At 37.6% G+C, this 25,857-nt stretch overlaps 1 protein-coding gene across 6 annotated transcripts in view; it reads left to right on the plus strand.

Moving 5' to 3' along the window:
- Window positions 1-22,059, plus strand: part of KCNC2 (potassium voltage-gated channel subfamily C member 2) — a 100,521-nt gene extending 78,462 nt beyond the window's left edge. For 2 of the 6 annotated variants that reach the window (XM_053978206.1, XM_053978207.1), the window contains exons 3-5: window positions 11,683-12,613; window positions 15,011-15,178; window positions 20,931-22,059. In XM_053978206.1, the coding sequence (XP_053834181.1) occupies window positions 11,683-12,613; window positions 15,011-15,178; window positions 20,931-21,040 (1,209 nt within the window). In that variant the 3' untranslated portion in view covers window positions 21,041-22,059. Of the gene's footprint in view, window positions 1-11,682; window positions 12,614-15,010; window positions 15,179-18,999; window positions 19,912-20,930 lie in introns of those variants that run through there. The other 4 variants (XM_053978208.1, XM_053978210.1, XM_053978211.1 and 1 more) reach the window with 4 other exon arrangements.
- The last annotated feature ends 3,798 nt before the right edge of the window (window positions 22,060-25,857 follow it).

The raw sequence follows: 25,857 nt of genomic DNA on the forward strand, positions 1-25,857 counted from the left end.
TTGCACTGGTGGCTTTTCTCTTTCTTACTTTTGCTTTCTCTGTTCAATTGAGCTGTCACTTCTGCATTCCTGGAGACAAACTTAAATAGCATTTTAATGTATTACAAAGTGAAAGTAACCTACATATAATTATTTACCTATCTTTCAAAAAACCTTCAACAAGATTCTGGGTAACTAGTTGACCAGTGCAATTTTTTTACACCATGGAGCCAAAAGATAGGTCTGAAAAAAACATGTGAACTAGTGTTGTCTTGGGTGATAGGCTTGGCTCCTCAGGGTTCAGATAAGCCTAGCTGATGACAGTTGCAACGAATAATTAATGGTCTCTAAATTTAGCTTTGATCTATGTGATTGTGTTGTGAACTTGAAACCATACTCACATACATCAAGATCGGGAGTTTCAGCAGTCTTACCCTTCCCTCTCTCATAAAAACACCCTTCTGACCTGAAATTCTTCTCCAAGTGCATCACTCTTTCAGCTGTACCAGTGTGTTAAGGTGCATTGATTTAGGTATCTCAAAGAATTATTTTTTTTTAAATACTAAGACTTTCCAGCGGGTCGTGTGAGACCATGGAGGAGTTGCAAGGACGCTGTCTTCTCTGGCCTAGGAAAGGGGTAAAGATGAGATACTCTTTCTGTTTTACAGACTGTCCAGTGATTTAATGATAGAAAAATATAAATATTTCTCTGAAGAGGAGCTGTTTTAATTTTATTAGAAGGTAGATTTTTTAAAATTAGGGTCAGCATATATGCTCCCTTCCATTTTTTCTGGAATCCAGTTGATGCAGGGGAGGAAGTCTTCGTCTCAAAGTCAAACCAGGTTTGAAAGAACCTTCTTTTTCTATCTTCCTCTATCTTCTGTCTTTCATTAGACCAGTAATTCGGTTGGAAAAATCAGATGAGTTTCCAGGCACATGTGCCCTTCAGAAACAAATATAAAAGTCACAGAAACTGCACAGGGAGTGTAGGCTGGCATAAAAATCCTGGTTAGGTTGTGAGATGAGGAGAAAAGATACATGACAGTGAGTGGCTGGACCAGGGGACCATGGAGTGGTATCAGCACTGGAGCAGAAGGAAGGTCTCTCACTTTTGGAGATGGAAAACAGGAAGGTGGTTGTGATTTATGTCAAAGGACAAGGGCTTGAAGGTCCAGAAATGTGGAGTGAGGTAGAATGATACAGAGAGACTAACAAGCTGAGAAAACTAACTAACTGAGCAAGTGGCCTGGGACAAATAGCCAGGTAGCCTGTGAGGTGAAGGCTGAGTCTGGGGCCTGGAAGAGCAGAGGCACATCAGCTCTGGAAAGAGAGCTGCATATGGAAATAAAGAATGATTAGAGGTATAGGATGTGGATATACAAATAAGGTAATAATAGGTTGCTCAGAATAAGAGAGGAAGAAAGTCTGGGATCCAGCAGTGAATTTGGGGAACAGAGCTGGGGCTGAGAAAGGGAGGGAAGGACAGGAAGAGAAAGTACTAGGGCAGTGACACATTGGAGTTGGAAATGCAGAAAGGGTCAAACTCTGGACATCTGAGGGAGGAAATAAAATCTGTACTTCCTGGGGGATTTTCAAGGTAGAACCAGGGAGCTGGAGACTGCTGAGTCCTGGAACTGTATGCTCTGCCATGAGTCAGTTTAACTACTCCTGCTGTTGGCTGCCCTGCTAGTGCAAATGGCAGAGAGGTTTTCTCTACGGGATTAGAACTGTGGCAGTTCAGACCACAGGCTGAAGTTTCTGTGTTCATGATTTGCTTTAATTAATTCTAGATTACTCCACAAAGCCTGTTCCATTGGAAGCTCATCATTAAGACTATCCTATCAAGCAACTATGGGTTAGGCAATGCCACAGTCTGGATATCCTATTCCTTATGGTTTTGCTTTCCCATAACTAAGTTGCAATCATGCTAGTTGCTAGTGCTAGTTGCTATCAAATCTATTTTATTACTGCGGTGCAGGTATGACAAACTAACCCAGTGCTACTTAAATAGTGTATGGAAGGAAAAGCTTCCAGTCAAAGGAGACCTGTTAATCAGTGGTTTAAGGACTTTGCATACACTTTTGAGTAGCAAGGAAATTGCTCCATCCCTTCAATTTTTAAGAAGTTAAAGTTTTAAGTTTTCTTTCCAGCACTGGCAGTAGAAGTCTTATTATGTTGTACAGGAAAGACACAGGCCTGGAAAACTAGTAAGTAATTCCAGAATGTTTTGAATAGCTTCAGGACAACAAAAAGAGGTTACATTAGTTGGTTAAAAGGCTTCTCTGATGAAAGCTGGGATCGGCTCTATGACAAATCTTAATGGACGTCAAGCCTCAAAATCTCTTCTGAATTCACCCAAGTGTAATTTTAAATTAGGCCATCAGACCTGTTTTCAGGGAGAGGAAACATAGACATAAATGAGCCTGAGTGCTTAAGTGAGACAGAGATGATACGGATGAAAATGTTTCTGTAATTTAAATGGATGTGAGATTTATGTACTAGGCAAACTACATTATAATAGAATTTTCATTAATTTATATTAAGAATGTTTCTCTTTTCTCCATTTGTCTGCATGGGTGTAAAAGTCTATTAATAATAAATAGTATTATACTGAAGATTTTTTTTCCAGTTTTGACCTATTGAGCCAAATGAGAACTTCTCATGATAAATCAAGTGCGGAAAGAAAGATACTGCCTGTGTAGTATTTCAAGTTGCCAGGTCCCAGAGCCTAATCTTTCCTGTAATGATGTGAACAGCGGGTAGTCTAGAGAAGGGCAACAAAGCAAACAGAGAGGCTAATTTGACACATTATGTAAATTTGGGATTGGCTGAAATGCGCGCTTCAAAATCTGCATTCTTCTTCCCTTCAGACAATTTTAGCTCATTTTAGAATATGCTCTTTTAGTAATAAGAAACCTGAATGTCTTATACCAGGCCAGAATACAAGCTGTGAATTCCTCTTTTTCTCACCTTTGCTTTGACTCCGGGAAGAACATCCATTGCGTTTTTGCAGCTGCTGTAAATATTTTGCCTGTTTGATTTATAGCAATGTTTAATGAATGAGTGGCAGTGGTTTGCTTATCAAGCCACATAGCCATGCAGGCCTTTTCAGTAAGACAAGGTCAAAGTGAGCCTTGCTGTGCCTTTTCAAAAAATGATTGCTAGAATATAAATGCCAAGTTTAGTTAAAATAATGCACACAGCTAGCTGTTAAGCCAAAAACGTTGCTGCAACAGTCACAGCCCAGAAAAATCACAAGTGAAGCAAGCTTCATAAATTCAAGTGAATGGAAACAGAAGCTTCCAGAGGCAGCATAATTGCTGTTCAAGGACTTCTGCTGAGTCTCCAAGAGGCAATAGCATGCAGTGGCATGTATGTTGTGTGTTGGTATGACATGTTTTACTTAGCTGCTCCATGGGACAACAAAGTCAGATGATTTTGATTTGCCTAGTGGGAAACAACAGTGGTCATTTAGGAAATTAGTAATCTTCTTAGATGTTAGACGATGAGGGATGGAGTATGAGGGAGTGTCCTGGGCAGCAGATCAGTCCTGTCCCCGGGAATCCCACTGCATGAGGTGTGGTCCTGCCACGGAAATTAATTCTCAAGTCTTCTTTCCAGTTATTTGGCAGGGGAAAAAGTTTTCCATGCTGAGCAGGAGAACATATGTCTCATATGAAATCAGGGTATCTTTGTTAATCAGTTTTGAATTCTTTGGAAAGATATATATCAATTAAATGCAGTTAAAATGCAGAATGATTTGTAACTCTGTTTTTCTTTATGATCTGCTTTAAAATGTAGATGTGATTAAGATTGTTGAGTCAGACATGTATCTGGGTCAAACTGGTGTTAGACTGCTGATTTACCTAACAGCTTAGTTACAGTGACTTAATTTTGTGCCTGGATTTCTAAATATGAAAAGATGCATTAATAACCTTTTTATTTGTGCTCTAGATGGTAATGAAAAACAACAGTTTTTTAAAACTATAACAAATGAGAAAAGAATGAGCAAGCAAGAGAACATTTGTGTTCTCACTGCTACATACAGATAGTAGCCACTCTCATCTGTAAATACTACTGCGCTGTAAATCTACACATTGGACATTAGCTATAGGCTGTTCTTAGGCAGTATACCGATAAAAATGTATTGACATACCTTTTTTTTTTTCATTCAGTTATGAATATGTGTAGAATTGTAACAGCAGCAGTTTAACTGCTAAATTGAATGCCAAATGTTGTTAGCAGGAGAGGGTACAAATGAGGTAGAACTGTACTGGGTATTTGAAAAAAGTAGACCTATCTTTTGTAGGATGAAAACAAAAATATTGGCAGGAACTGTTCTAACTGTGGCTTGATGTTGGTTGAGATATTATGATGGCCAGAGTTTCCCAATTAGGATGCTAAGGTTGGGCTGTTAAATCTTTATGTAGGCATTTAAAAAAAACACTTTAATGCTGACATTCCACATTATTCCCCAGAAGGAGGATGCCTTACAGATTTTTAGAGACATAAAATTGGTCTCAGTGCCTGATACTTTATGTACCGTGTTTTTGTTTGCCCTTTGATGGTTTATTTAAAATGCTATGTCTGTATCAATTCCTTAATCTTTGGAGAGAAATAATGTGATACATTATGATTTATGAGTGGTGAAGTAAATTGATAACATGTTTGCCTTGAGTTTATAGTTTAAATGCCAGTAGTTTGGTTAGTAGGTTTTAATGGTATTTGTTTTCTTACCAAGTATATCCAGATACAGTGCACTGAAAATGCACCATGCCATAAAAACTTGTGACTTTGCCTTCTTTTTTTTTTTTCTCATGAAATGATAGTTTTCCAAAGGTAACTTAGAGCTAAAGAATAGCAGCTTTGAGAAAGAGTTGTGAAGAGACTGATGGTATGTTTGGTGAGGTATTTGGGTTTATGTGAAATTCACATTAATGTTCAAGTTCTGCCACGCAGAACATTAAACTATATAGATAGGTAAGTTCATCACAAGAACTCATTCTGAAATCACATGATGATTTTAACAGTCTCCTGATAGCCAGATGGAATTAAACAGAGGGAAAAAATCTATCATGTTGAAATCAGAAATGAGGACAATCTGTCAAATCTAAACAAAAAGAGCTCTCTTTAAAGCTGGAAGTGGTATCTAATTCTGTGATTTCATTGCCAAGGTTAGTTGCTACTTTGAGTGAAGCATGTCATGTACTTTACAAATGCAGCTTCTTTTTCTGCATAAGTAACATTCACATTTGAGTCATATTCTCATTGAAAACCCAAATCCTTCAAATTTATTGGATTTTTTATGGGATTTTTTTTTTCTTTTGAGACTTTGGTTTTATATGCCTAAGCAGCTATAAAACTAGATTAAAAAATCAGTATTGCAAGTTAGTTAGGACTGATTAGAAACAGTACGTGGTTTTGGCTCTGTTCCCTGTTTGACTGGGTCTCATTCAGTCCCCCTACAGAGCTAGGGGGATTTCAGACACTGACAGTTTGAATTCCTGAAAGAATAAAAAGGCTTCTGGAAAATATTACAGGAAAAAATTATGGAAGATTTACAGGAAAAAATACTTTTTTACCTGAACCTTGAGAGATACCAAAAAAAAAAAAAAAAAAATCAGTATCAGCTTATAATGTTTATGATGGGAGAATATAATTTTGGTATAAAAGCTATTTAACTGTTTTAGCCTAAGAAATAGCTCTATGAGTCTTAAAATACATGTGAAGAAAATTTGTAAAATACAATTTTGTTATGCATATGTATGACTTAATTCTTGCAGTCAGTGAGAGTGGAGCATGTAATAGATAGGTGAGGTTACTTTTTGTGGTCAGAGGGTTAGTATGACAAAGAAACTGAATCAGTTTTTTTTTTCAAATAATTTGTTTTATATTCTGAAATATGAAAAGATGAGGCTCAAACTAACAGATATGAACAGACATCACTGGGAATATTTTTTAAATCTCTAAAGTTTGGACTTTTTTTTTATCTATCAAAATGGATATGGTACTATAAAAAAATACTGCTTTCCTTTTAAGTTTTCTGTTATCCTACAGAAGTTACCTGGTTTTGAGGGTTCTGGTTAGCATGAATGATCTGGGAAAGCAAAGAACCCATGAGTGGAAACTCCTCTACTCTTGTTTTGGTCAGAAAAAATTAAGTGGTTCAGTAAGCTCTTACCTTTTGTAATGAAAGCAGGATTTTGGTTATAATAGTGAGCAAGCCATCAGAGTTAGTTTCTTTAGAAAAAAACCCATCACAGTCTCTTTTCTTGGATGCTTTATAGTTGTATTTTTAGTCTATGAGTGTGGTGGGGAGGAATATTGATTTTTAAAAATCGTTGTAAATTCTAGCAACAGACATGTATTAAATCTCATAATGTGCCTGTGAAGAAATTTATTTAAAGCAACATTTTAATCTTATTTCTTTAAAGGCAATTCTGTATCTGCATTAGAGAATATTAAGTGTTGTATTCTCAAGGGCTTATTAAATATTCAATCATTTTCTTTTTCCATTGTCAAGTATGTCAAGGGCAAACTTTCTATGTCCTGGAATGTAACCCAAACTAAATGATTCTTAAAAGCTGCTATTAAGTGATCATGATAGAAAATAGACATTACACTGTGAGGGGAGCTGAAAGAGGAGGTGTTGAGATCCAACCCCAGAACAAGTTGTATCCAGACAAGGTACAAACTTTTTTTTGGGGAAAAAACTGAAATATGGTGAGAGATTTTATTCAAAACTTAAATGTGAAGCAAGAAGTAAGGATGACTGTGACTATTAACACTTCGCTGTGCATTAACCTCTTCACTGACTATGACTGTCCATTTTGGAACACTAAATAATTGTGTAGAAATAATTGGCTATTTAAGGGCATGGCATTGAAAGAAGAAACTTATTTTAAATATGAAGTAGGGTCAGTCTGATTTTATGAATACGTATAATACATCTGAGTGTGAGGGTCAATTTCCAGCTCTGCTGTTGCTTTGTTCGGGCTCTGTCTAAGCTGTTGAGCTGTAGAATGCCTCAGCAACACCCTGGCTCCATCCTAGGACAACAACCAGTCCCATGTCTGGGTTTGCTTGGAAGGGAAACGTGTGTGTGAGTCAGATGTGAGCCACAGCATCCTCTGACCTTGTGCCTTTTTCTACTGGGAAATACAGACATGGCCTATGAGGTAAAACTGTTGTCAGGTCATTTGCAACCACAATTTTTAGTGACCTTAATTTTTCAAGGCTCTTAAGGAGCTATGTGCAAGGTGAAACATGACTTTGGCCTCAAAAGTTCTGCTAATCTGCTCAATTTGGTGTTCTAGAATTGGCTGTCAATTTTGAAATTGCTTTAAACTCTGAACTACTCAGTCCCCCATGAAACACTGAATTCAAAGTAAGAACCATAAAGTTTTTACTTCCAGCAAGTTATCTGCAGGCACCTCACACTCTAGATTTATGTGCTTCATTGAAAATTGAGTTATAGATGATTAATCCACTTACTATGAACATTAGTAGAACTTGGCAACAGATCTTGGCTGGTGATTCTGTCAACCAGACAAGCTGGAAGATGGAGTCTCGACTGTCTGAACATGTGATAGTGACACACAAGAACAAAATTGGGTGCACACTGCCTTCAAACTGTGAGCAGAGGGAATCAGCAGCCTACTGAGAGCTTTAACTGCTTAATGAGGAATGCTCTACATGCTATGTATTACATACTGAACATTTCACTGAACATTTCACTGCTCTCTTCTGGCAAAAATGGGCTGAACTTTTTATTAATTCAATTTCTGTTAATTTCAATTTCAAAAATGGTGGCCCCAGAGTGTGTCTACAACCATTCTGTCACTTTGAAAGATGCTTCCTTCAGGAGGAAAAAAGAAAACCTAAATGAAGAAAGTTAATTTTATCACATCCATTGAAACAAACAAGAAGCAATTACTTTAAAAAACCCAAACCAACCCCTTTTTCAGAAATGAGGAAAAGATCATAATTACTTGGATATTATTTGAAAATTTTTCTTCAGCTTTTTTTTGAAGACTCTCAAAAAATGTGTTAGGGCTGCAATCTTTGTTTTAAGAAAGGGGGTGAATAAGATGTTTTGCTCTATACCATGACTGAACTTGTCTTGCAACTAGTCAAAACCAAAGTTTTCAGAACTTCTCACAGTAAAAGGTTGCTAATGATTCAAACAGAAAGTTGTCTCCTGGTGTAACCTTTCTGAAATAATAATCAGGCTAATTCCTTTTAGATTTTTGTCCTTTATAAAGGAAAAAAGGAAACAAATGAAAAGTTGTGTGTGATACCCTGGCTGTTGTGGACCGAGAAACTATTGCAGGACTGAGGAATTGGACTTGGTTGGTAACATCCACTAGAGAATCTGAGTTCAAATCTGTACTGTCTTTTTCTGAAATGTGGTGCTTGCCCACATGACAAAAATTGATGTATTTTTAGAGGCTAATTACTTTAGAGAAGCTGGAATTAGGATAAAGGAGAAGGAAAGCATAAAATGGGGATAGCATATGACTTCATTTAGTTTCTGTCATTGCAGTTGTGTATGAAAAAACACGCTAGAGACTTTTCAATACATTGCCTGGTATTATGTAATATAATACTAATGATGTATCTTTGTTAATATAAAGTTAATCCCTAAGCATTTTTTTGACTGATAAAATGTGCCTGCTTGCATTGGTCTTTGCATCTGCTTCTTGCATGCTCTCTTAATCTTCTGATTTTTGCAATAACAGTGTAGGTCTCTCGTGTATGAGGCTTCATCTTGCTAGGTGCTATACAAGCTCTGTCCTGATCCAAGGAGCTGGCAATTTAAAACCAAATGCAATGAGAGATAAAAGGAATGTGTGTCTTTGCTCAAAATCAGTGATGGCATGCATAAGCATGGCAAAATGTGTACATTTTATTGTTTTATGTTTCTATGAATGCTTATTGCAGGCTTACCCAGAAATCTGTCACCAGATTGATCGTGTTTTCTTGTCTTTGTTCTAATCTCTGGAACATGACTGTCTTTAGGGTAGATTTTGGGCATGGTTGAATGTCTTTTTCTTTTAGGGACAGTAAAACATTGAAGGGGGGTGCGCAGCTAAAAATTTCAATCTGCCTTGCCAAGTGCAATGTCAATGCAGTGTCAGTGTTAAACAAAACAGTAATAAATAGCTTGTTGGGCAGTTCTACCTGTAGTTACTCTCTTGGTATTTGGCATTTTTTAGAAGGTTTCTGAACCTGAATGGACTCTGAAATACAGTCCAGAAAACAGTAGTAATTATTTACATACTGTTGGGTTCACTGCACTGTTGAATTCACAGTTAATCCGTGTCATATCTGAGTTGTTGGTAAATTATTTTGTTGGTGGTAAATTTTACTTTGGTTAGGCTGAATGTAGTTTTCTTTTATTTTCAGACTAAAAAAAAAATCACAGTTGTCTGAAATCACCAGTGTTGCCGTTGAAGAGGTTGCCCAATATTTTATCTGTCAAAAGTTCCCTCCCAAAGTACAAACTACAGTGTTGACTTAGCTTCAGTGACTCAGCCTCAAAAGATTTGTTTGCTTTTTCCATCCTTGACTGTGTAGAAGGATTCTGGAGGATGCTCTAGGAGACACCCAAGGTTCATTCTTAGCCCACCAGTGTCTTATAGTCTGATACATTCTCTATCCCTCTTGTGGAGAAGTTTTGCAAAGGTCTGCTGAGATTAATTCAGTTAGGCTGTATAAATCTGGTTGTATTTGCTGACTCTAGTTGTCTTACACAAGATTGAAGGTCTTTTGTGTATGTTGGTGTCAGGCGCTTTGAGCTATGAGCATGCAGCAATTCTGTAGTTAAGGCAAAGGCAGAAAAGCCTGTTCAGTAAAAATCAGACAGTGTAAGATTGTTTGCTTAGCTTGTGGCTAGAAGTCCAGACTGGATGATAAGTGTTCAGTTCATTCTCTGATTCAGTAGTTTTTGAAAAGTAACAGATTTAGAGTGTTTGCAATTGTAGGGCATGGTGTAATAACTTTTCTTTCCTTGATTGGAGAAAGGAAGCCATAAATAACCTGCAAATATCTGATATAGGTGGTTATATGGAATTTTTCACAGATCCATCTCATGAATCTGAATGTAATAAATTTGCCAGACCTGCACTGCAAATTTAAGCTTGTTTCCAGATAAAAGGAATTATCTTTACAGGTTGTGGAGACAATATTTTTTTGTCTAACAAGTGTTCCATATTAGAAAAATACCAGCATTCAGTACTGTACGAGCCCAAATGAGTTCCTGTGGCACATAACACTAAATATGAATGCTAATACTAAATTAAATCATTGATATCCAAAGTACACAAAATCAGTTTTGCCACAATGCTGTATCCTAGATTAAAGTGGCTTATGGCTGTTATTTTGTCTGCCTTGCAACTAGATTTTTTCCAATGCCATTCAAGATTTCAGTATGGTAACTAGATACCAGATATTTTTAGCCTGTTTAGGCATCTTTTTGCCTCCTTGAGCTCCTAACACTTTTAAAAATCTTCATGTCTCCAGAAGGCTTTTTTACCCCAGGATAATATTGGCTATAAAATGTTTATTAAGATGCAAATTCAAAATAAAAAATAGCGTTATTTATATACCACACCACTGCTGTCTGAATGCTAGATAATATGGTTGTAATGTCATTGAAAAGAAGTTGACCATTATAGCGAAGGAACAACTGATCTCAAAACACCTTTTCATTTGGTGTATATTCCTCAGTGCAATGAAAATCTATCTCCCGCTCTAGCTGTTTGGTTCAGTGTTAATTTTTGAGACCCTGTCCTGGATGTTCTCTGTTATTCAATGCTTGACTGTGATAGCTGAGTTAAAGATCAGGCAGTATGTGCTTTTTAAGTCCTAAACAATCTTCTGTGATGGCCGTTTCCAGGTTATTTACCTGTATTTTATCAATTCACGTGCCCCTACTAGAACTGAATTTGTATTTCCCTTTCTGTTTGGATTGCCCTGAATTTGTAACCTATTTAGCAAGATTGTAGATCCTAAGACTGTTGCAAAGTTCTGCTGCCACAGTGTGCGAGGTTCTGCGAGGTTTACTTTTAGTGCTGCCCTAGAGAATCAGTGATAGATGACTACAAACATAATAGGCTACACAACCAACTCTGCCTGTAACAAAGAAGACATTTTCTATCAGTAAATCTCCTGTACAAATACAGGAGATTTACTGATCATTGAAAATCATTGAAAATCTAAAAGAAACCCAGAGTTTGAATCTGCTCCTAGATCCCTGTGAGGTGCTTTTCAAGACAGGCGTGAATTCTGAACCATAATCTCAAGACCATTAGCGTCAGCCCACATTTTCCAGTGTGTGAGAGCTGGACCAGTGTAAGTACTGCTGTGGTTGGTGTGTATGGGGACTGCTTACAAGGAACCTTGACAACTGAATCAAATTCAGACAGTTTAGTACAGACTAAAGAATTCATTGCCACTTTCTTAATGAGTTGCATTTTGTAATGATATCCATTGCCAAGACTTTTCCTGCTCCTGAACTCCTGACCTGTGTGTGAGAGCTGTCTGCTGCTCTTCTCTGGCCTAGATGGAAATTTTTATGCGTATGAATTTGTCAGCCATTTGAGGAAGAATGAGTAAAAGTTTTACTATAAACATAGACATCATTTGTATTAATGTGAAGAGCTGTGTGATTCTGATCTCTTTTATCTCTTTGTGTTTCAGTTCATCGCTTTTGCTTCTTTATTCTTCATCTTAGTTTCAATCACAACCTTCTGCCTGGAAACACATGAGGCTTTCAACACTATTATAAACAAAACTGAGCAGGTCATCAACGGGACAGAAGCTGTGTTACAGTATGAGATTGAGACAGATCCTGCACTGACATACGTGGAAGGAGTCTGCGTGGTGTGGTTTACATTTGAATTTTTAGTACGTGTTATTTTTTCTCCCAACAAACTTGAATTCATCAAAAACCTCTTGAATATCATTGACTTTGTGGCCATCCTGCCCTTTTACCTAGAAGTGGGCCTGAGTGGGCTCTCCTCCAAAGCTGCTAAGGACGTACTTGGTTTCCTCAGGGTGGTAAGGTTCGTCAGGATCCTCCGGATTTTCAAGCTCACCCGGCACTTCGTGGGCCTCAGAGTGCTAGGCCACACTCTGCGAGCCAGCACCAATGAATTTCTACTGCTGATAATATTCTTGGCACTTGGTGTTTTGATATTTGCCACTATGATCTACTACGCAGAGCGGGTGGGAGCCCAGCCTAATGACCCGTCAGCGAGTGAACACACACAGTTCAAAAACATCCCTATCGGCTTCTGGTGGGCTGTAGTCACGATGACCACCCTGGGATATGGGGATATGTATCCACGGACTTGGTCAGGCATGCTGGTGGGAGCCCTGTGTGCACTGGCAGGAGTGCTCACCATAGCCATGCCTGTGCCTGTGATAGTTAACAATTTTGGGATGTACTACTCCCTGGCCATGGCAAAGCAGAAATTGCCAAGGAAGCGAAAGAAGCACATCCCTCCTGCTCCTCAAGCCAGCTCACCCACCTTCTGCAAGACAGACTTGAACATGGCCTGCAATAGCACACAGGGTGACATCTGCCTGGGCAAGGACAACCAGCTGATGGAACACAACAGATCATCAGGTAGGACCCCACTGGAAATGCATGTCCTCTGAAAACACTTTATAGACCAGTATGTTTGGTAGGGGTCAGAAAGCAGCCAGTCTTTCTGCCAGGAGAAGATGTAGCTCCCACCCTTCTCCCCTCCAACATTTGCGTGTCAGTCTCATAGAGGACAAAAATAGGCATAGTGATGTTCCCAAACCTCTATGTAGCTGGTCTATACAGTTTTGCTTGCTCTGTTGAGAATGCTTTCCTGCTGATGATATCAACCTTTTCTTTTGCCTGTTGTTTGTTGCGTTGTATGGATGTTTCTTGTTTTTCTGCATGACTGTGACTATTTGAGCAGCCACTGTGTCCCACCCTGTTGGACTCCATGGTGTTTTGCCTCAGTGTCTGTCTCTTGTGTCAGCTTTGCCTGTGCCACATCGTGGCCTGTTAAGCAAGATTCTACAAAGAAGCAGTCATTTAAAAGGAGCAGGTGCTTTACATCCAAAGCCCAGCACTCAAAGGAAATAGGAAGAAATTTTCTTTCTAGTTTTCTTTCCATTTGGCATTCTGCTTCCCTGACTAAAAGAATCTCCTTCATCTGTGTTAGATGAGACATTGCATGATATTTACTATTCATTAAATTACACTAGCATAGCTGATGTAAATCTTGTCAAGAAAAAAGAAAATGACAGACCTTAGCACCATCATCACTATTACAGTTGATTTTTTTTGATTTCTATTACCTTATTTGTTAGCGTTCCAAATTATGAATAAGGATTATTTTGTGCTTTACTCAGTGAAATTGCATATCAAATGACAGCCTCAGTCCCTCCAAGCCACTGCTCCATATTCCAAATCTGTTACAATTAAAGAGTAAATTTTACCTCTCAGTATAATTAAATAGTTTAGCAGCAAGAATATTTTTTTTTGTTTCTTAAGTGTATTTATTCTTAAGCCAAACACAATCTGTTTAAAAGCGCACATACCAGTCATGAGACTCCAGCTGTAAAGCTGCTAAAGAATAATAAGAGCAAAACCACTCATGACTGGTGTAATTCAGTAATTGAAATATAGTTTTTAAAGAGAAGAGTCTGGAAAATCCATTTCTGAACAATATCCTTCTTTGGTCTGTTGCTCTGTTACTGAATAGCATTTATATTCAAAGAAGCTTGGTTTCACTCTCTAAGTTACTGTTCACAAATTAACATAGTTTTTTGAGTATCCTAAATGTATTTAAAAGGATGGAAATGCTTGAAAAGACTCAGACTGACAGTAAAATATAGTTAGTTTTTCAGTGATTTGACTGATACCCACTTTGAGATAGCATCTTCAAATTGTTAAGGATAACAGCTTTTTCATGCCATCAGGTCCTACCAAAGGTATTCTGAATGGAGAAGGCTCAGTGTGATCACTGTGTCTCTCACTAAGAGATACTTTTTTTTGTGTCTACAGCTTTATTTACAAGGGGTTATAATCCTTGAAGTTAGAGAGAAAGCAGACATGCAAGAAGGAGCTATTTTAAAGTGTTATCTTTATTTTCAGTAGTGCCACCACTCACATCACGCCCTGTAGCTTTTTTTCTAGTAGAGAATGTTATTAGAATCACTATGAATTATGTGCAAAACTTCAAGGCTGAATTCTGCCCTTTGCATTCCTAGTTCAGGAAATAAAAAAACAACATGCTCAGGGTTTATATTCAAAGGTAAAGATGAAGTTATGTGCTGTACTGAGAAGAGATCTTTTTCTGGAAGTGTGGCCTGAATTTGAAATGGTAGATAATTTTAAAAGAGAGTCCTTTGGGAGTGACAAATCAGGAGAGGTACAAGTTTTTCTGTTTTACAAAATAAAGTAGAGACCGAGACAGCATTTAATGTTGGATACTTATGATGACAAGCAGTGCAAGTGTAATAAATATGAAAATGAAAGCTAAGTGTGTTAATAAACAGTGTATAGTACCAAATATTGAAAATATAGTCCTTCTGAGTGAGGGCTTGTCTTTAAAACATTAAACTATATATTCTAAACAAAAATGCCTAATATGACCTCTTGTTTAGCAAAAATGATAGACAAAATAGTAAATAAGTGTCTGAAATATCCAAGGCTGACTGTATTCTGACAAGTTACAGTCCAGAGTAGGTGACTAACTGAGCCTTGGTTTGATTATTTCTTAGTTCATGTTAGTTTAATCTAATTTTATACAAATTTTAGAAGAACAGGAAAGTCAAAAGATCCTTTATTCTTGAACAAAACATATATCTTTTTGCCATTTTGTACTGATTAATGATGAACTGCAATCTTGTTTTCTTCTAATGATTTACTTTATATCTACTTTTTGAGTGATGGGAATATCTGGCATTCAGCGTAAGCTCTTTGTGATGTCTCATTTCTTCATTCATTATTGTCTGTAAATGGGCATGGTGCTTTAACCAGTGTTATCAGGTGAAGACAGTGCAGGAAGTGAGCAGCCACTCTCACCTGGTGAAAGGCTCCCTCCCATCAGACGTTCTAGTACAAGAGACAAAAACAGAAGAGGGGGAACATGTTTCCTACTGACAACAGGTGATTACACGTGTGCTACTGATGGAGGGATCAGGAAAGGTATGGACTTCTTTCATTAGATCATAAAAGGTTACTCAGCAATGTGCTTGTGAAAAACAATCTTAGAGTAAAATGATGTGCACAATGCTCTAAGAGGAAAGACTGTACTCACAATGTATCTTTTTTTCTTTACTCCTAGTCATTCTTTTCCTTTTAGAAACACTCATCCCCTTTAGTCTTCAAAAAATGTGCTTGCTGTTGGACCCTCATTTCACTTGTGTCTTCATTTGTCTGTAATCTCTAGTGGAAAAGCCTGCAATTCAGACCTTGCTCATTCAGCCACTCATCACTCAATGTAACTTGTCATTCTGAAAGATGAATTAATCATATTATAACTGTGGTCTGCTCTTAGTAAAATTTACAGCTGAATACACTTTAAAGGTTGACATGTCAGAAGTAAGCAACATTTCTGAACACAAAAAAGTATATCCTGAGATGCTATTTAGATTTCTTTCAAACAAAATTTTGAGCTTATAATGCCAAAATATATTTTTCTCCCTTGGCAATACACCACTGATACTAAAAGATTACTCTCTACCCCAGCCATAATTCAGCTATGTAGTAAAACAATGCTTGACCTTGCAAGGTGTTAAAAATATCTTTCTAGTTATTTAGCCTCTTCAAATCTGATTAGTTGCTGCTCAGTAGGATGGGAACGCCTAGGTGGGGTTTGCAAAACTGTTTCGTGCTTGCATCTCCCACATGACTGATTGTTTCTGCCCCAGCAGGCCACATCTGGCTGTGGCTGCAAACCTAACATCAGGACATAGCCTTAAGATCAGTTTGCCAGTGGTAGTCTTCCCATTTCCTTAGCTAGGAACTGCTTTTGTTTCTTGGCAAATTATATTCCTCTGACCGTGTATCATTCGGACAGATTTTGCATTCCAGAGTGCTGAAGTGTAGTTGTTCACCTCAGAGTTCATCTGAAGTAGCTGTGTGGCACTGGACAAATATTTTTGCCTGAGATTTTTCTGGCTTTTTTTTTTAAACTTGCTTAGTATATAGCAAACATAGCTGTCCCAGGCAGCCATATATCTAAAGGAATTCTCTTGCGTTGTTCTGAAAATGCTCTTTTCAAAGCAGAAGCTCAGTAGGTTAAACCTGTGAAGGCAGATATGCAACCAGTTCCATGTGTATGGCATTTGCAGAGTATGACTTTCTATGCTCGGGCATTTTACGTACTAGTGTATATAATGTTTAGCTTAAATGAAAAGTCATTGGAAGCATGTTTTTGCACAAATTTACTACATTTTCCACTGAGCGTATATTTCACTGTCTTCTCAACAACTAGGATTATTTAAAATACCTCTAATGCTAAGAGTCTTTGAGGAGGTCAAGAACACCTGGATAAGGTAGAGTACCATGGCATCTTGCATGATCAGCTTTTTTACTTCACTCAGCAAGTTATGGTGGTAACCATGACTAGAGCAGATCAGAAATAATAAAAGAAGTTACCCATCACCTACTAAAGATATATTTTTATAACATTAAAACCTATTTTATCCTGGAACATTTTGATTTGTAAATCTAGATTTAAAAGAAAATGGTTTTATAGTTTTTACTAGAAAAGTGGGGCTTGAGTTCAGAATGGACATTTTTTATTATGAGAAATGTGCTCTTTGCCTGGCTCTGATGATAATCTTAGTTGAGGCTGAAATGTTTTAGTCACTGACTTTGGAGTGTATTTTATACAGAGTAGGGAAGTTAGCCCATAAGCAGAAAATATCTTCAAATAATATACAAATGGATTTGAATGCTTGAATGTCATTCACACATCAAGTCTAATACTTTTACATTTTATTTTTACTCTTTCTTTCTTTCCTTCTTTTGGTACATTCTTCTTGTTTGGTTTGTTCCTTGGTTGATTCTTGGTTGTTCAATTATAATTTATTCTGAGCTTTTTTGCATTGCCATCTCCAAGATGATACTGATTAAGAGCTGATCCACTAAAATACCTGAAAAGTACTGATTTTGGATCATGCATCTCTCACTATTCATCTTGTGTATCTGGTTTTCATTTTTTAGGAGTTTCTACTTTATTTATAATCTTTACCATCTTTCTCTATCAGTTCTTTCCTTTTATCATTAGAAGCGTAGCAAGAAAATAATTTTAAAAACTACTTTCCTAGTTTCTATGTAAAAAAGCTACCTGATTATTTGATTTTTCTTTAATAAGCTTTATGTTTACAGGGAGTTTAAATATATACACTAGCATTGTGCTTCTCTTTATTTCCCTTTTCAAACATAATTCTTTCTAGTCTGTGTAAATACTGATAGAAACTCAGAAACTGGAGGCTGTTTCAGAAATGTATCAGAATTCTGTAGTATCACAGTCTAGCCTGCCCTTGCCATCTGGAGAGAACATTGCACAATGTTTTAGCAAACATGAGGTTATACATTAGCTTTAAGTATGGTTTTACAGTATGCAGGTTTCAGTAAGAAATATGTTATTTGTCATAAGGGGAGAGCCTAAGATATGATTTTTCCTAAAGATGCCATTAACTGTCTGTTACCTAGAGATCTGGCATTTGAGCCAGTAACCACTTCAATCAGAAAAAAACAAACAAAAAAAGAAGTTTGCTGACATTCCATGTGGTGTTTAGCTTTACTGTCATTTGTATTTTAAGGTTTCTGTGGGAAAAGTCTTATTATTTCACTACAAGCAATTTAGATCTGAATATCTTAACCTGACAAATGCTTAAATGTATACTTGTCATCAAGGAAATAAGTAGTACCACTGAAATCAGTGAGACTTCTCATGCTTGCACTGTAGCATGTACCCATGTACTTCAGGAGCAAGGTCTTGCCTGGCTTAATCTTTGTTGTTTTTCCTTGCTGATATCTTCAGGCCAACGAGCAGATCCGTTTCCTAACAAATGGGGTTATTCAGCAGCTGCTGAAAATACATGAATATGAAGATAGTGAAGCAGTGAATAGCACTGTTTTTCACTGGTTTACAGCATAGCCTCTACAAAGTGAAAACAATCCACAGTAGCAAAAAGTAGGTAGCTAGAGCTCACAGTGTATGTGAACAGAAATATCTGCAAGTGCAATGTTCCCTTCAAATTGTGAAGCTTTATGTGGTTGCCTCATTTAATGATTAAAAATTTACTACTTGCCTGTATGGATTAATACCGTTGATTTTGCTCAAAACATCTGGAAAAGAAGCACAAATTCAATGTTTTAAGTTTGCCATTTAGGAGGCATTTACAGATATGTCAAACTCTGCTGTCTTATTAGACTTCAAAATTAGAAGCAAAGCCTAAGGGTTAATATTTTTGAAGATAAGGCTTCTTATATTATCATTCAGTCCTCTGCAAAACTGATTTACACATACTGTATAAAATTTATCTGGTTTCTGGTTTATTTATTTTAAAGAAAAAAAATTGTACTTTATTAGGAATTGAATGTAGCAGAGATTATGTGATTCTGACAGTTTCTGTAGTCTGTCTTAATGGGTTTTTGATTATGCTTAGCCAGATAGCTCAGTCACCCTGGTGGGATCCCTTATCTTGCTCTCTGTGCAACCCAGCTGAAGCCCACAGTGTGATACTAAATGCAAGATGGGATGTGGAAGAGCAGGTCAGACCTCTTGTGTGGTGGTCTGTTTAATTTTTTGGGGAAAAAGTGGATGCATTAATTTGTAAATAATTTTATTTATTAGTATCTTTTGGTAGTAATGTGTCTCAGCACTGAGTTCTTTTGCAGGCAGATTCCCTCTGAGTCCCTGATAGCTCCTTGGATTACATTACATTGTATTGTTTGTCTTTGTCTATTTTTTGGCTGAATTCAACTGATGTCTGTGCATTTTCTCATACAAGGCTATGAAAAATCTCGAAGCTTAAACAACATAGCTGGCTTGACAGGCAATGCTCTGCGGCTGTCTCCAGTAACATCACCCTACAGCTCACCTTGTCCTCTAAGGCGCTCTCGGTCTCCCATCCCTTCCATCTTGTAAACCAGATGGCATCAATCGGCTACATAGTATTAAATAAAATACTGTTTGCCACATATTGGAAATAAATGTAGCGTTAAGCATAGGCTCCACAAATATGGTCTAACTCCAGCACGATACAACTGCCAGTAGTAAGAAAAGCCACTTGGGTACCTGAAGATTTTTGTCTTGGCTTTTAAAGATACTTCATGTGGCATTTCTTCTTTTATCTACTATATTGTCCTATTTTCCTGTGGCAATAAAAGGACAGTTATTGGATGCTGTTGTCCATATAAATAAACATATTTTCAGGGAGTTCTACTTAAAATAATGTGCTTCCAAGTAATTATTAGTCACTCCATTGAACCTCCATTTCTTGTGACTCTAATCCATTCTGAAGATGTCTGCTCTGAAGGGTTTGCTCATTTGCATGGACCATCCTGTCTCCATCACCTGACAAGCAGTGTTGCGGATCGTGGAGACCACAGAGGGCTCTGGATGTGTGTTCTCACATTGTTACCATCCTGCTGAAATGAAAGCACTGATAAACTGGTCTGCATGTGGGATTGTTTTTCTGTGTTTAACCTTTTCCTTTATTTTTTAACTATCTACTTGTTGATAAACGACTTTATTTTGCGATTAACTTATTTTGGTACTGGATTGCTGTATCAGAGTTCTGAATGTCTCCGGTTGTTTGCACACAGATAACTGCAAAGAGGTTGTCATTACTGGTTACACGCAAGCAGAAGCCAGATCTCTTTCTTAATGGCTTGGGGAAGGCACAAAACATGCAAGAAAGGTAAATGCCATCCAGACTTGCAATTTTAAGCTAGCAAGTGCTGCTTGGTACTGTAGTATTTTCTCTACTCCAGGGCTCTTCAACATTTTCAGAAGCTGAGTACCAAGTAAAATTGAAACAATTATTGGGGGCTTTTTTTTACCATTGAAAGAGGGTAGTAGTTCACAAGTTGGGTTTTTAACCAGCCTTATACCTCTGGCTAGTGGGCTTCAAAAATTTCTTCAGTCAATGTTTTTTGAGGTGCTTTGTCCTATATGTTGTTTGTCTGTCTGTTTTGCAACCTGTCTCCTTGTATTCTCCATCTGTCTCCATAAAGCACAGAGATACTGTTAAAATGCCCCCCTCTTTTAAGTTGAACTAAGAACACTTTTTCTCCTTTTCTCTTTTTTTCATATGGACTTTACATCCTTATATAGATAGAAATATACATATTTTTCAAGTGCAGTTAGTATTGTCTAGACTAACTTGTGTGCACTCCTAAGATTTTTCCAGCGGCTTTTCAGCACTGACCAGTTGCCTATTGCATCAATCTTCCTCCTAGCAACCAGCATTCATTACAATTTTGAAACTATATCTCCTCTAGTGGCTTTTTCATTCAATACTAACCTCTGTTTATGCAACAGGACAAATGCAATGGCAAAGTTGAGGTTCTGGGCTGGTGAGGAAAAATTACCCTTAAACTGTAGAGTTTTAGAGCTACATGGGGAAGACCATAATGACTGAAATCTTAAGTGATCCTTGAAATTGTTGAATAATACCTGACTTTTTTGTTAGGAAAAGAAATTAAATTTATTGTTGACCATGTAATATGTTCTTCTGTATATAGCTAAGCCCAACAGCATGACCTGCATGTCAGAATTCTTGTACAGTAATGTATTTATCAAAGTATACATTTCTGATATTTAGAGATGTACATTGATTTACTTTTGGTAAAATATTGTCAACAGAGAGATAATTGCAAACAGCTTTTAGCAAATGAATTAATATAATATTTGGTGCTGCTGTTATATTAACTACAGTGTTGTACAGAATTTATCATGGATTTTTGACTGCTGAAAAAGGGACAATGGAATTTAGCCATACCAAGGACTGTACTGGAAAGAGACTGCTGCTGCTGAATGGACCCTGATAAACGACTCACATCTTGAGGAGGTCACTGAGACTTTGCGTGTGAAGCAGAGCTTGTTAAAGAAGATGAGAGACTGCTCATAATTACTGCTGCCAGAGGAAGGGGTGACTAGTCACTATTGATGAGTCAGTGTAAATAAAATGTGTGTGCATGGAAAATCAGTTTTTATCTATATCAAGGAAAGCTGAATTCATGTCATCATTGCTAAGGCTCCATGCAAAGACCCCCACCCCTGTGTTTATTATTCCTGGCTCCTGCAGTAAGCTGTGCTGTGGATCATACAAAGACACATGTTTAATAACGATAGTGATGTAAACTACATCTGTCTTGACTTCTGTCATACTAATGGCACATATTGCAAAACTCACAAATTTGAACAGAATAGGTTTGCATAAGTCCTTGCTTTCTCAGTTTGCCATGACCTAAATTGTTATGAATTGTAGTGTACCTGCCAAGTCCTAAGTTTACTTTTCACTTTGATAACAAAAATGTGACTGCAGACAAACATCACTGACTTTGTTCACAGCACACAGTCTTCTTTCATTGTTACCTCAAACTATAAGTATTATCAGAAATAAAATTCTGGCAGCAAGAATATTTTGTGGTTTTTTTTTTTTTAATACAAAGTGTTGCAAACCAAACATCAATAAGTATAAAAATTGTATTAAAATTATATTCTACAAATGTATATTTTACAGAAAATATATATTCTTTGATAAGTTATTTTCTGTGATTTTTGTGGTAAATATATCTAGTCTATTCTATGTTTATGAGACACTGTAGTGCTACGATGTGGTAATTATGTTCTCTCCATCCTATTCAGTGGGAAATTCACCAGAATCTGTTTTGTCACCCTGGTGTCCCGATTGTAGGGACCTGTCCCAGTTGTGAAACTCTGTATCGTGGAACTTCTGTGAACGTGTCAAGGTGCATGCACAATCCTGGTGGAAACCAGTGGAAATGTAATACGTGAATTGGAGAATAAAAGGCAAAAGACCTGGGGAGCAACTTGGAACATATCTTCTGAACTGGCTCATGAGCTTTCTTTAGCTGTATCGGTCCCCTGCCTGGTACTGGCCATCCTAGTTCTCAAATCAGCCTCCTGGAATGCCTGAGAAGCTAATTTAAAAGCTAACATGAGCTGGCTTCTGCAGCAATTGAAAATTTATCAGCTTGTTAATGACCCGCTGCTTCATGTGGAAGTTTCTGTCAGGCTGGGTATTTTAAATCTGATGGGAGTTTTGTTGCATCCTGGAGTGAAGTCAAACCTAAAAAAGGAGGTGATGAATGGTTGCTTAAAGCTTCTAATATACTGTATTTGTGGCAACCAGAAATCCCCAAATACACAAGCAGACTGTCTGAAAGCAGCGAGGTAGCTAGTACAGTTTTAAAAATGATCTGAGAGGCTGTAACACAGTGTTTTGGCATATGTGCTGCAATGTAAGAAAGGTTCCAGAAAACAGGATCAGAAAACAGGTGTTCAATTTTAGAAAATGTGTTACATCATTATGTCAGGAAAGCTCACTGTGCTGTTTGCCCAAGGGTTAAGAGTAGCTTGTACTGCGATTGTGAGCTGTACCCAAGGGAAGAAGAGGTGTAGTGGTCAGCCAGCACAAGGCTCACAGCCAGCCCCAGTCACCCAGGGTGATGTCTGCCCCAAACACCTAGAGAGAGGTGCCTCACTTTCCTCAGTGCAACACAGGGACAGTGATGATCTCCAGATGGGATGCAGTCAAGGGGGTGCATTTTGTTGGTCAAGATTGTAGAAAACACTGATGGCCAAATGGTGTCTGACATCTTCTACTATCTCTGGATGGTAAGGAGCCTGGATGGATGTCCACCAACACAGGACCTTGAGTCTAGAATATCCTGGACTTGGTATAATTTTTCTGCTAGAGAACCAAGCCCATGTTTGAATGCTTTCTTTTAAAACACACCAGGAGGACAAGCTGATAGTGAGTCTGGTAACTGTTCATGTGTTTTGAAACTACAACCCAATTCTGACTATTCTAAGAGGAAAAAGGTGGCTTAACCACCAGCCCCTTCCTGTTCCTCACCTGTTTCTGGGCTCAGAAAGGGGTGAAAGGGCATTTTTATGAGAGGTGGGACACCAAGGTTTAACTTTCTCAGAATGAGGAAGGCTTTGAACCTAAACCTCAATATTCAGGGTACTGCGGTGTCTCAGATACAATGTAAAGACTGGGCTGTACATTCTCATTCACTTCCGTTTTTGGCCATCTTTTAAAGGAAAGTAGATGAATGATGAGAAGCCAAATTTCACCAGGAGAGAGGAGTTTTGGTGGAAGCAGGAAGATGCTGTGTGGGTGTTCAGGGGATCAAATACCCATCAAAGGGTGTTTGTGGCCATCTCTGGGCTTGACACAGAAGTCTAAAAACTTATTCAATCCTTGTTTAAGTATTACTTAAGGGTTAGAAGTCAAAACTAGAAAACAAGCTGTGAATTTACAAGCAATTCATCTTCTAAGACAATTTAGGAGAAGCTGTTACTCATTTGCCTTTTAAAATTGTGAAGTCAAGATGTCAAAAGTGGGCATCCTTTTGAAAGATGAGCTAATACAACAGCAGGGTTTGTGCAGAGATCAAAAGCTGTGATGTATTTTGGAGATGAGCAGATTATGGGATGTTTGGACTTTGAAGGCAGTTGTTCTTATGTGGCCTCATTCAACACTAAGAAAATGTTGTGCCAGCAAGTTTTGAGACTTTGCATTATGAGTTTTTATAGGTGTGTACTGCAAACTGGTGCCAGAATTGCTAAGAAGCATGCAGCTAATGATAATTAATATCATCCTGTATAATAAGGGGGCTTTCTCATGTGTGAAAAAATTGCTATTCATAAAAGTTCTCTTACAAAAAGTGTGAATTAAATTAAAGCTTCTAAAAGAGAGGGAAGTTTAAGGAATCTCTTCAGATGGGTAACTGAAAACTATAGGGGAGAGGTATCAATGAGCAAACTTGCCAGCATAGTTATGTGAAATATGAATTTTAAAAGTCATGAATGAAATAACTATATGAAGGAGAGCATTTTATCATCTGAAAAAATCGTGCAGAAGTCAGAAAAAGGAAATTGGAATGGAAAACTACAATTATAAAGAGAAAATTAATTTATTAATATGCTGTATTACAAGCAATGGCTTGAACAATTCCATAATAGAGCCTTTGAATACTGAGTGAGAAGAAATGAGAAAAAAAGAAGAAAGGTTTCTACCAGGTCAAATTTTTCAGAATTATTAATATTTTTATAATACATTATCTTCCTCTTGGAAATAAACTTTATTTATTTAATTTCCCAAGAGAAAAGTTATTTTAACGATGGTGGGTTTTAAAAGTCAAGAGTTGGCTTGAGAGCAAATACTGAGCTGTTAGTGCTGGGTGTTGGGTACCTAGCTGGTGTGCCATTATGAGCATTTCTCTCCTACTTCAGTGAATATCCCTTGGACATGTTGAAATTACAGAGGTGTCTGATTTCTAGCCCCAGAGACAGGGATCTGTCACATGCTGTCCCCATGGGAAGGCTGGGATGCTCTCCAGCCAGGCATGAGTGGTGTGGAGCTCCTGGCTGTGCAGCACAGCCTGCCGAAGCATCCCAAGTTTGGTCTAGGTGGGGCTTCTCATGGCCTTCTGGCAAAATAGGCACGATTCTCTCACCCTTCACAACCTCCTTCCCAAAACCCAGCCTTCTGTCACTTGCATTTTTTTATTACCAGCATGTTGATTAACAGCTGACAGATTTCAGATTCATGCTTTCACAGCTTCACATTTGCAGATGGCAATATTAAAGCATATATTTAAAAAATGAAGTTGGAGGTGGACACTTTTTGAAAATTTGGCACAAAAATGTTATGCATTTCATTTACTGTCTCCTGTATTATTTGCAGGTGGAAGACTGGAGATCAGTTTAAACCTAGGGCACAACAAGGCAATTCTGAAACTTTTAGGATGTGTTCCTTTTATGTTCTGCATCTGGTTAGAGCATTGCTGCATTTTCTTAACACATGAAACTCTCCATTTTGTCCTCAAATGGGATTTTGTGATAAGATACTAGAGCAAGTCAGAGAATACTATTTTAAATTGGAATTGGAACTGGCTTCCCAGGGAAGGTGTGGGATCACCATCCCTGGAGGCATTTAAAAGACATGTAGCTGTGGCACTGGTGGATGTGGTGAACAAGGCAGTGTTGGGTTAACACTTGGACTCGATGATCTTAGAGGTCTTTTTCAAATGTAGTAATTCTATGATTCTTATAGGATTGCAAACATGAATTGTACTATGCAGAAAAAGATATCCCTGAAAATACTGAAGCTATAAAAGATGACTATACCTTAACAACTCTTTGTTTTGCAGAATGGTATGGGCACCTTTTCTAAAAGACAGAAAGCAGACAATTTTGTGTTGACCTCCTCAGAGCAGTATTACACTTGCATAAGACAATGAACTATCAAAAGAGTAAAGTGGAAGTTGTTCTCCTTGACCATAAGACATCTTATTGCAAAAGTAGCAAGATCAGACTTCTTGAAGAAGCCTGGCCTTTTCAGTGAGGCAATGCAAAAATCCATCAATCTGAAGAATACTAAACTGTAGCCACATTATCCTATTAAGCTGATGCTAAATATAGAAAGGATTTTCAGTTCCTTACAGGGATTTCCTGGCTTGTGACTAAATGCAGCACCAAGGCTTTACAAAAATCTTATTTTCTTCATGCCTTTGAATGTTTTTGGTACAATGAAGTTTGGCAGTCTGGTTGTCTTCAGATGATGCCATTGTTTAGATGCAATTTTTGCATTTTTCTAGCGTAAAAA

The sequence above is a fragment of the Vidua macroura genome, chromosome 5, assembly GCF_024509145.1.
Source record: "Vidua macroura isolate BioBank_ID:100142 chromosome 5, ASM2450914v1, whole genome shotgun sequence".
NCBI classification, from domain to species: Eukaryota; Metazoa; Chordata; class Aves; order Passeriformes; family Viduidae; genus Vidua; species Vidua macroura.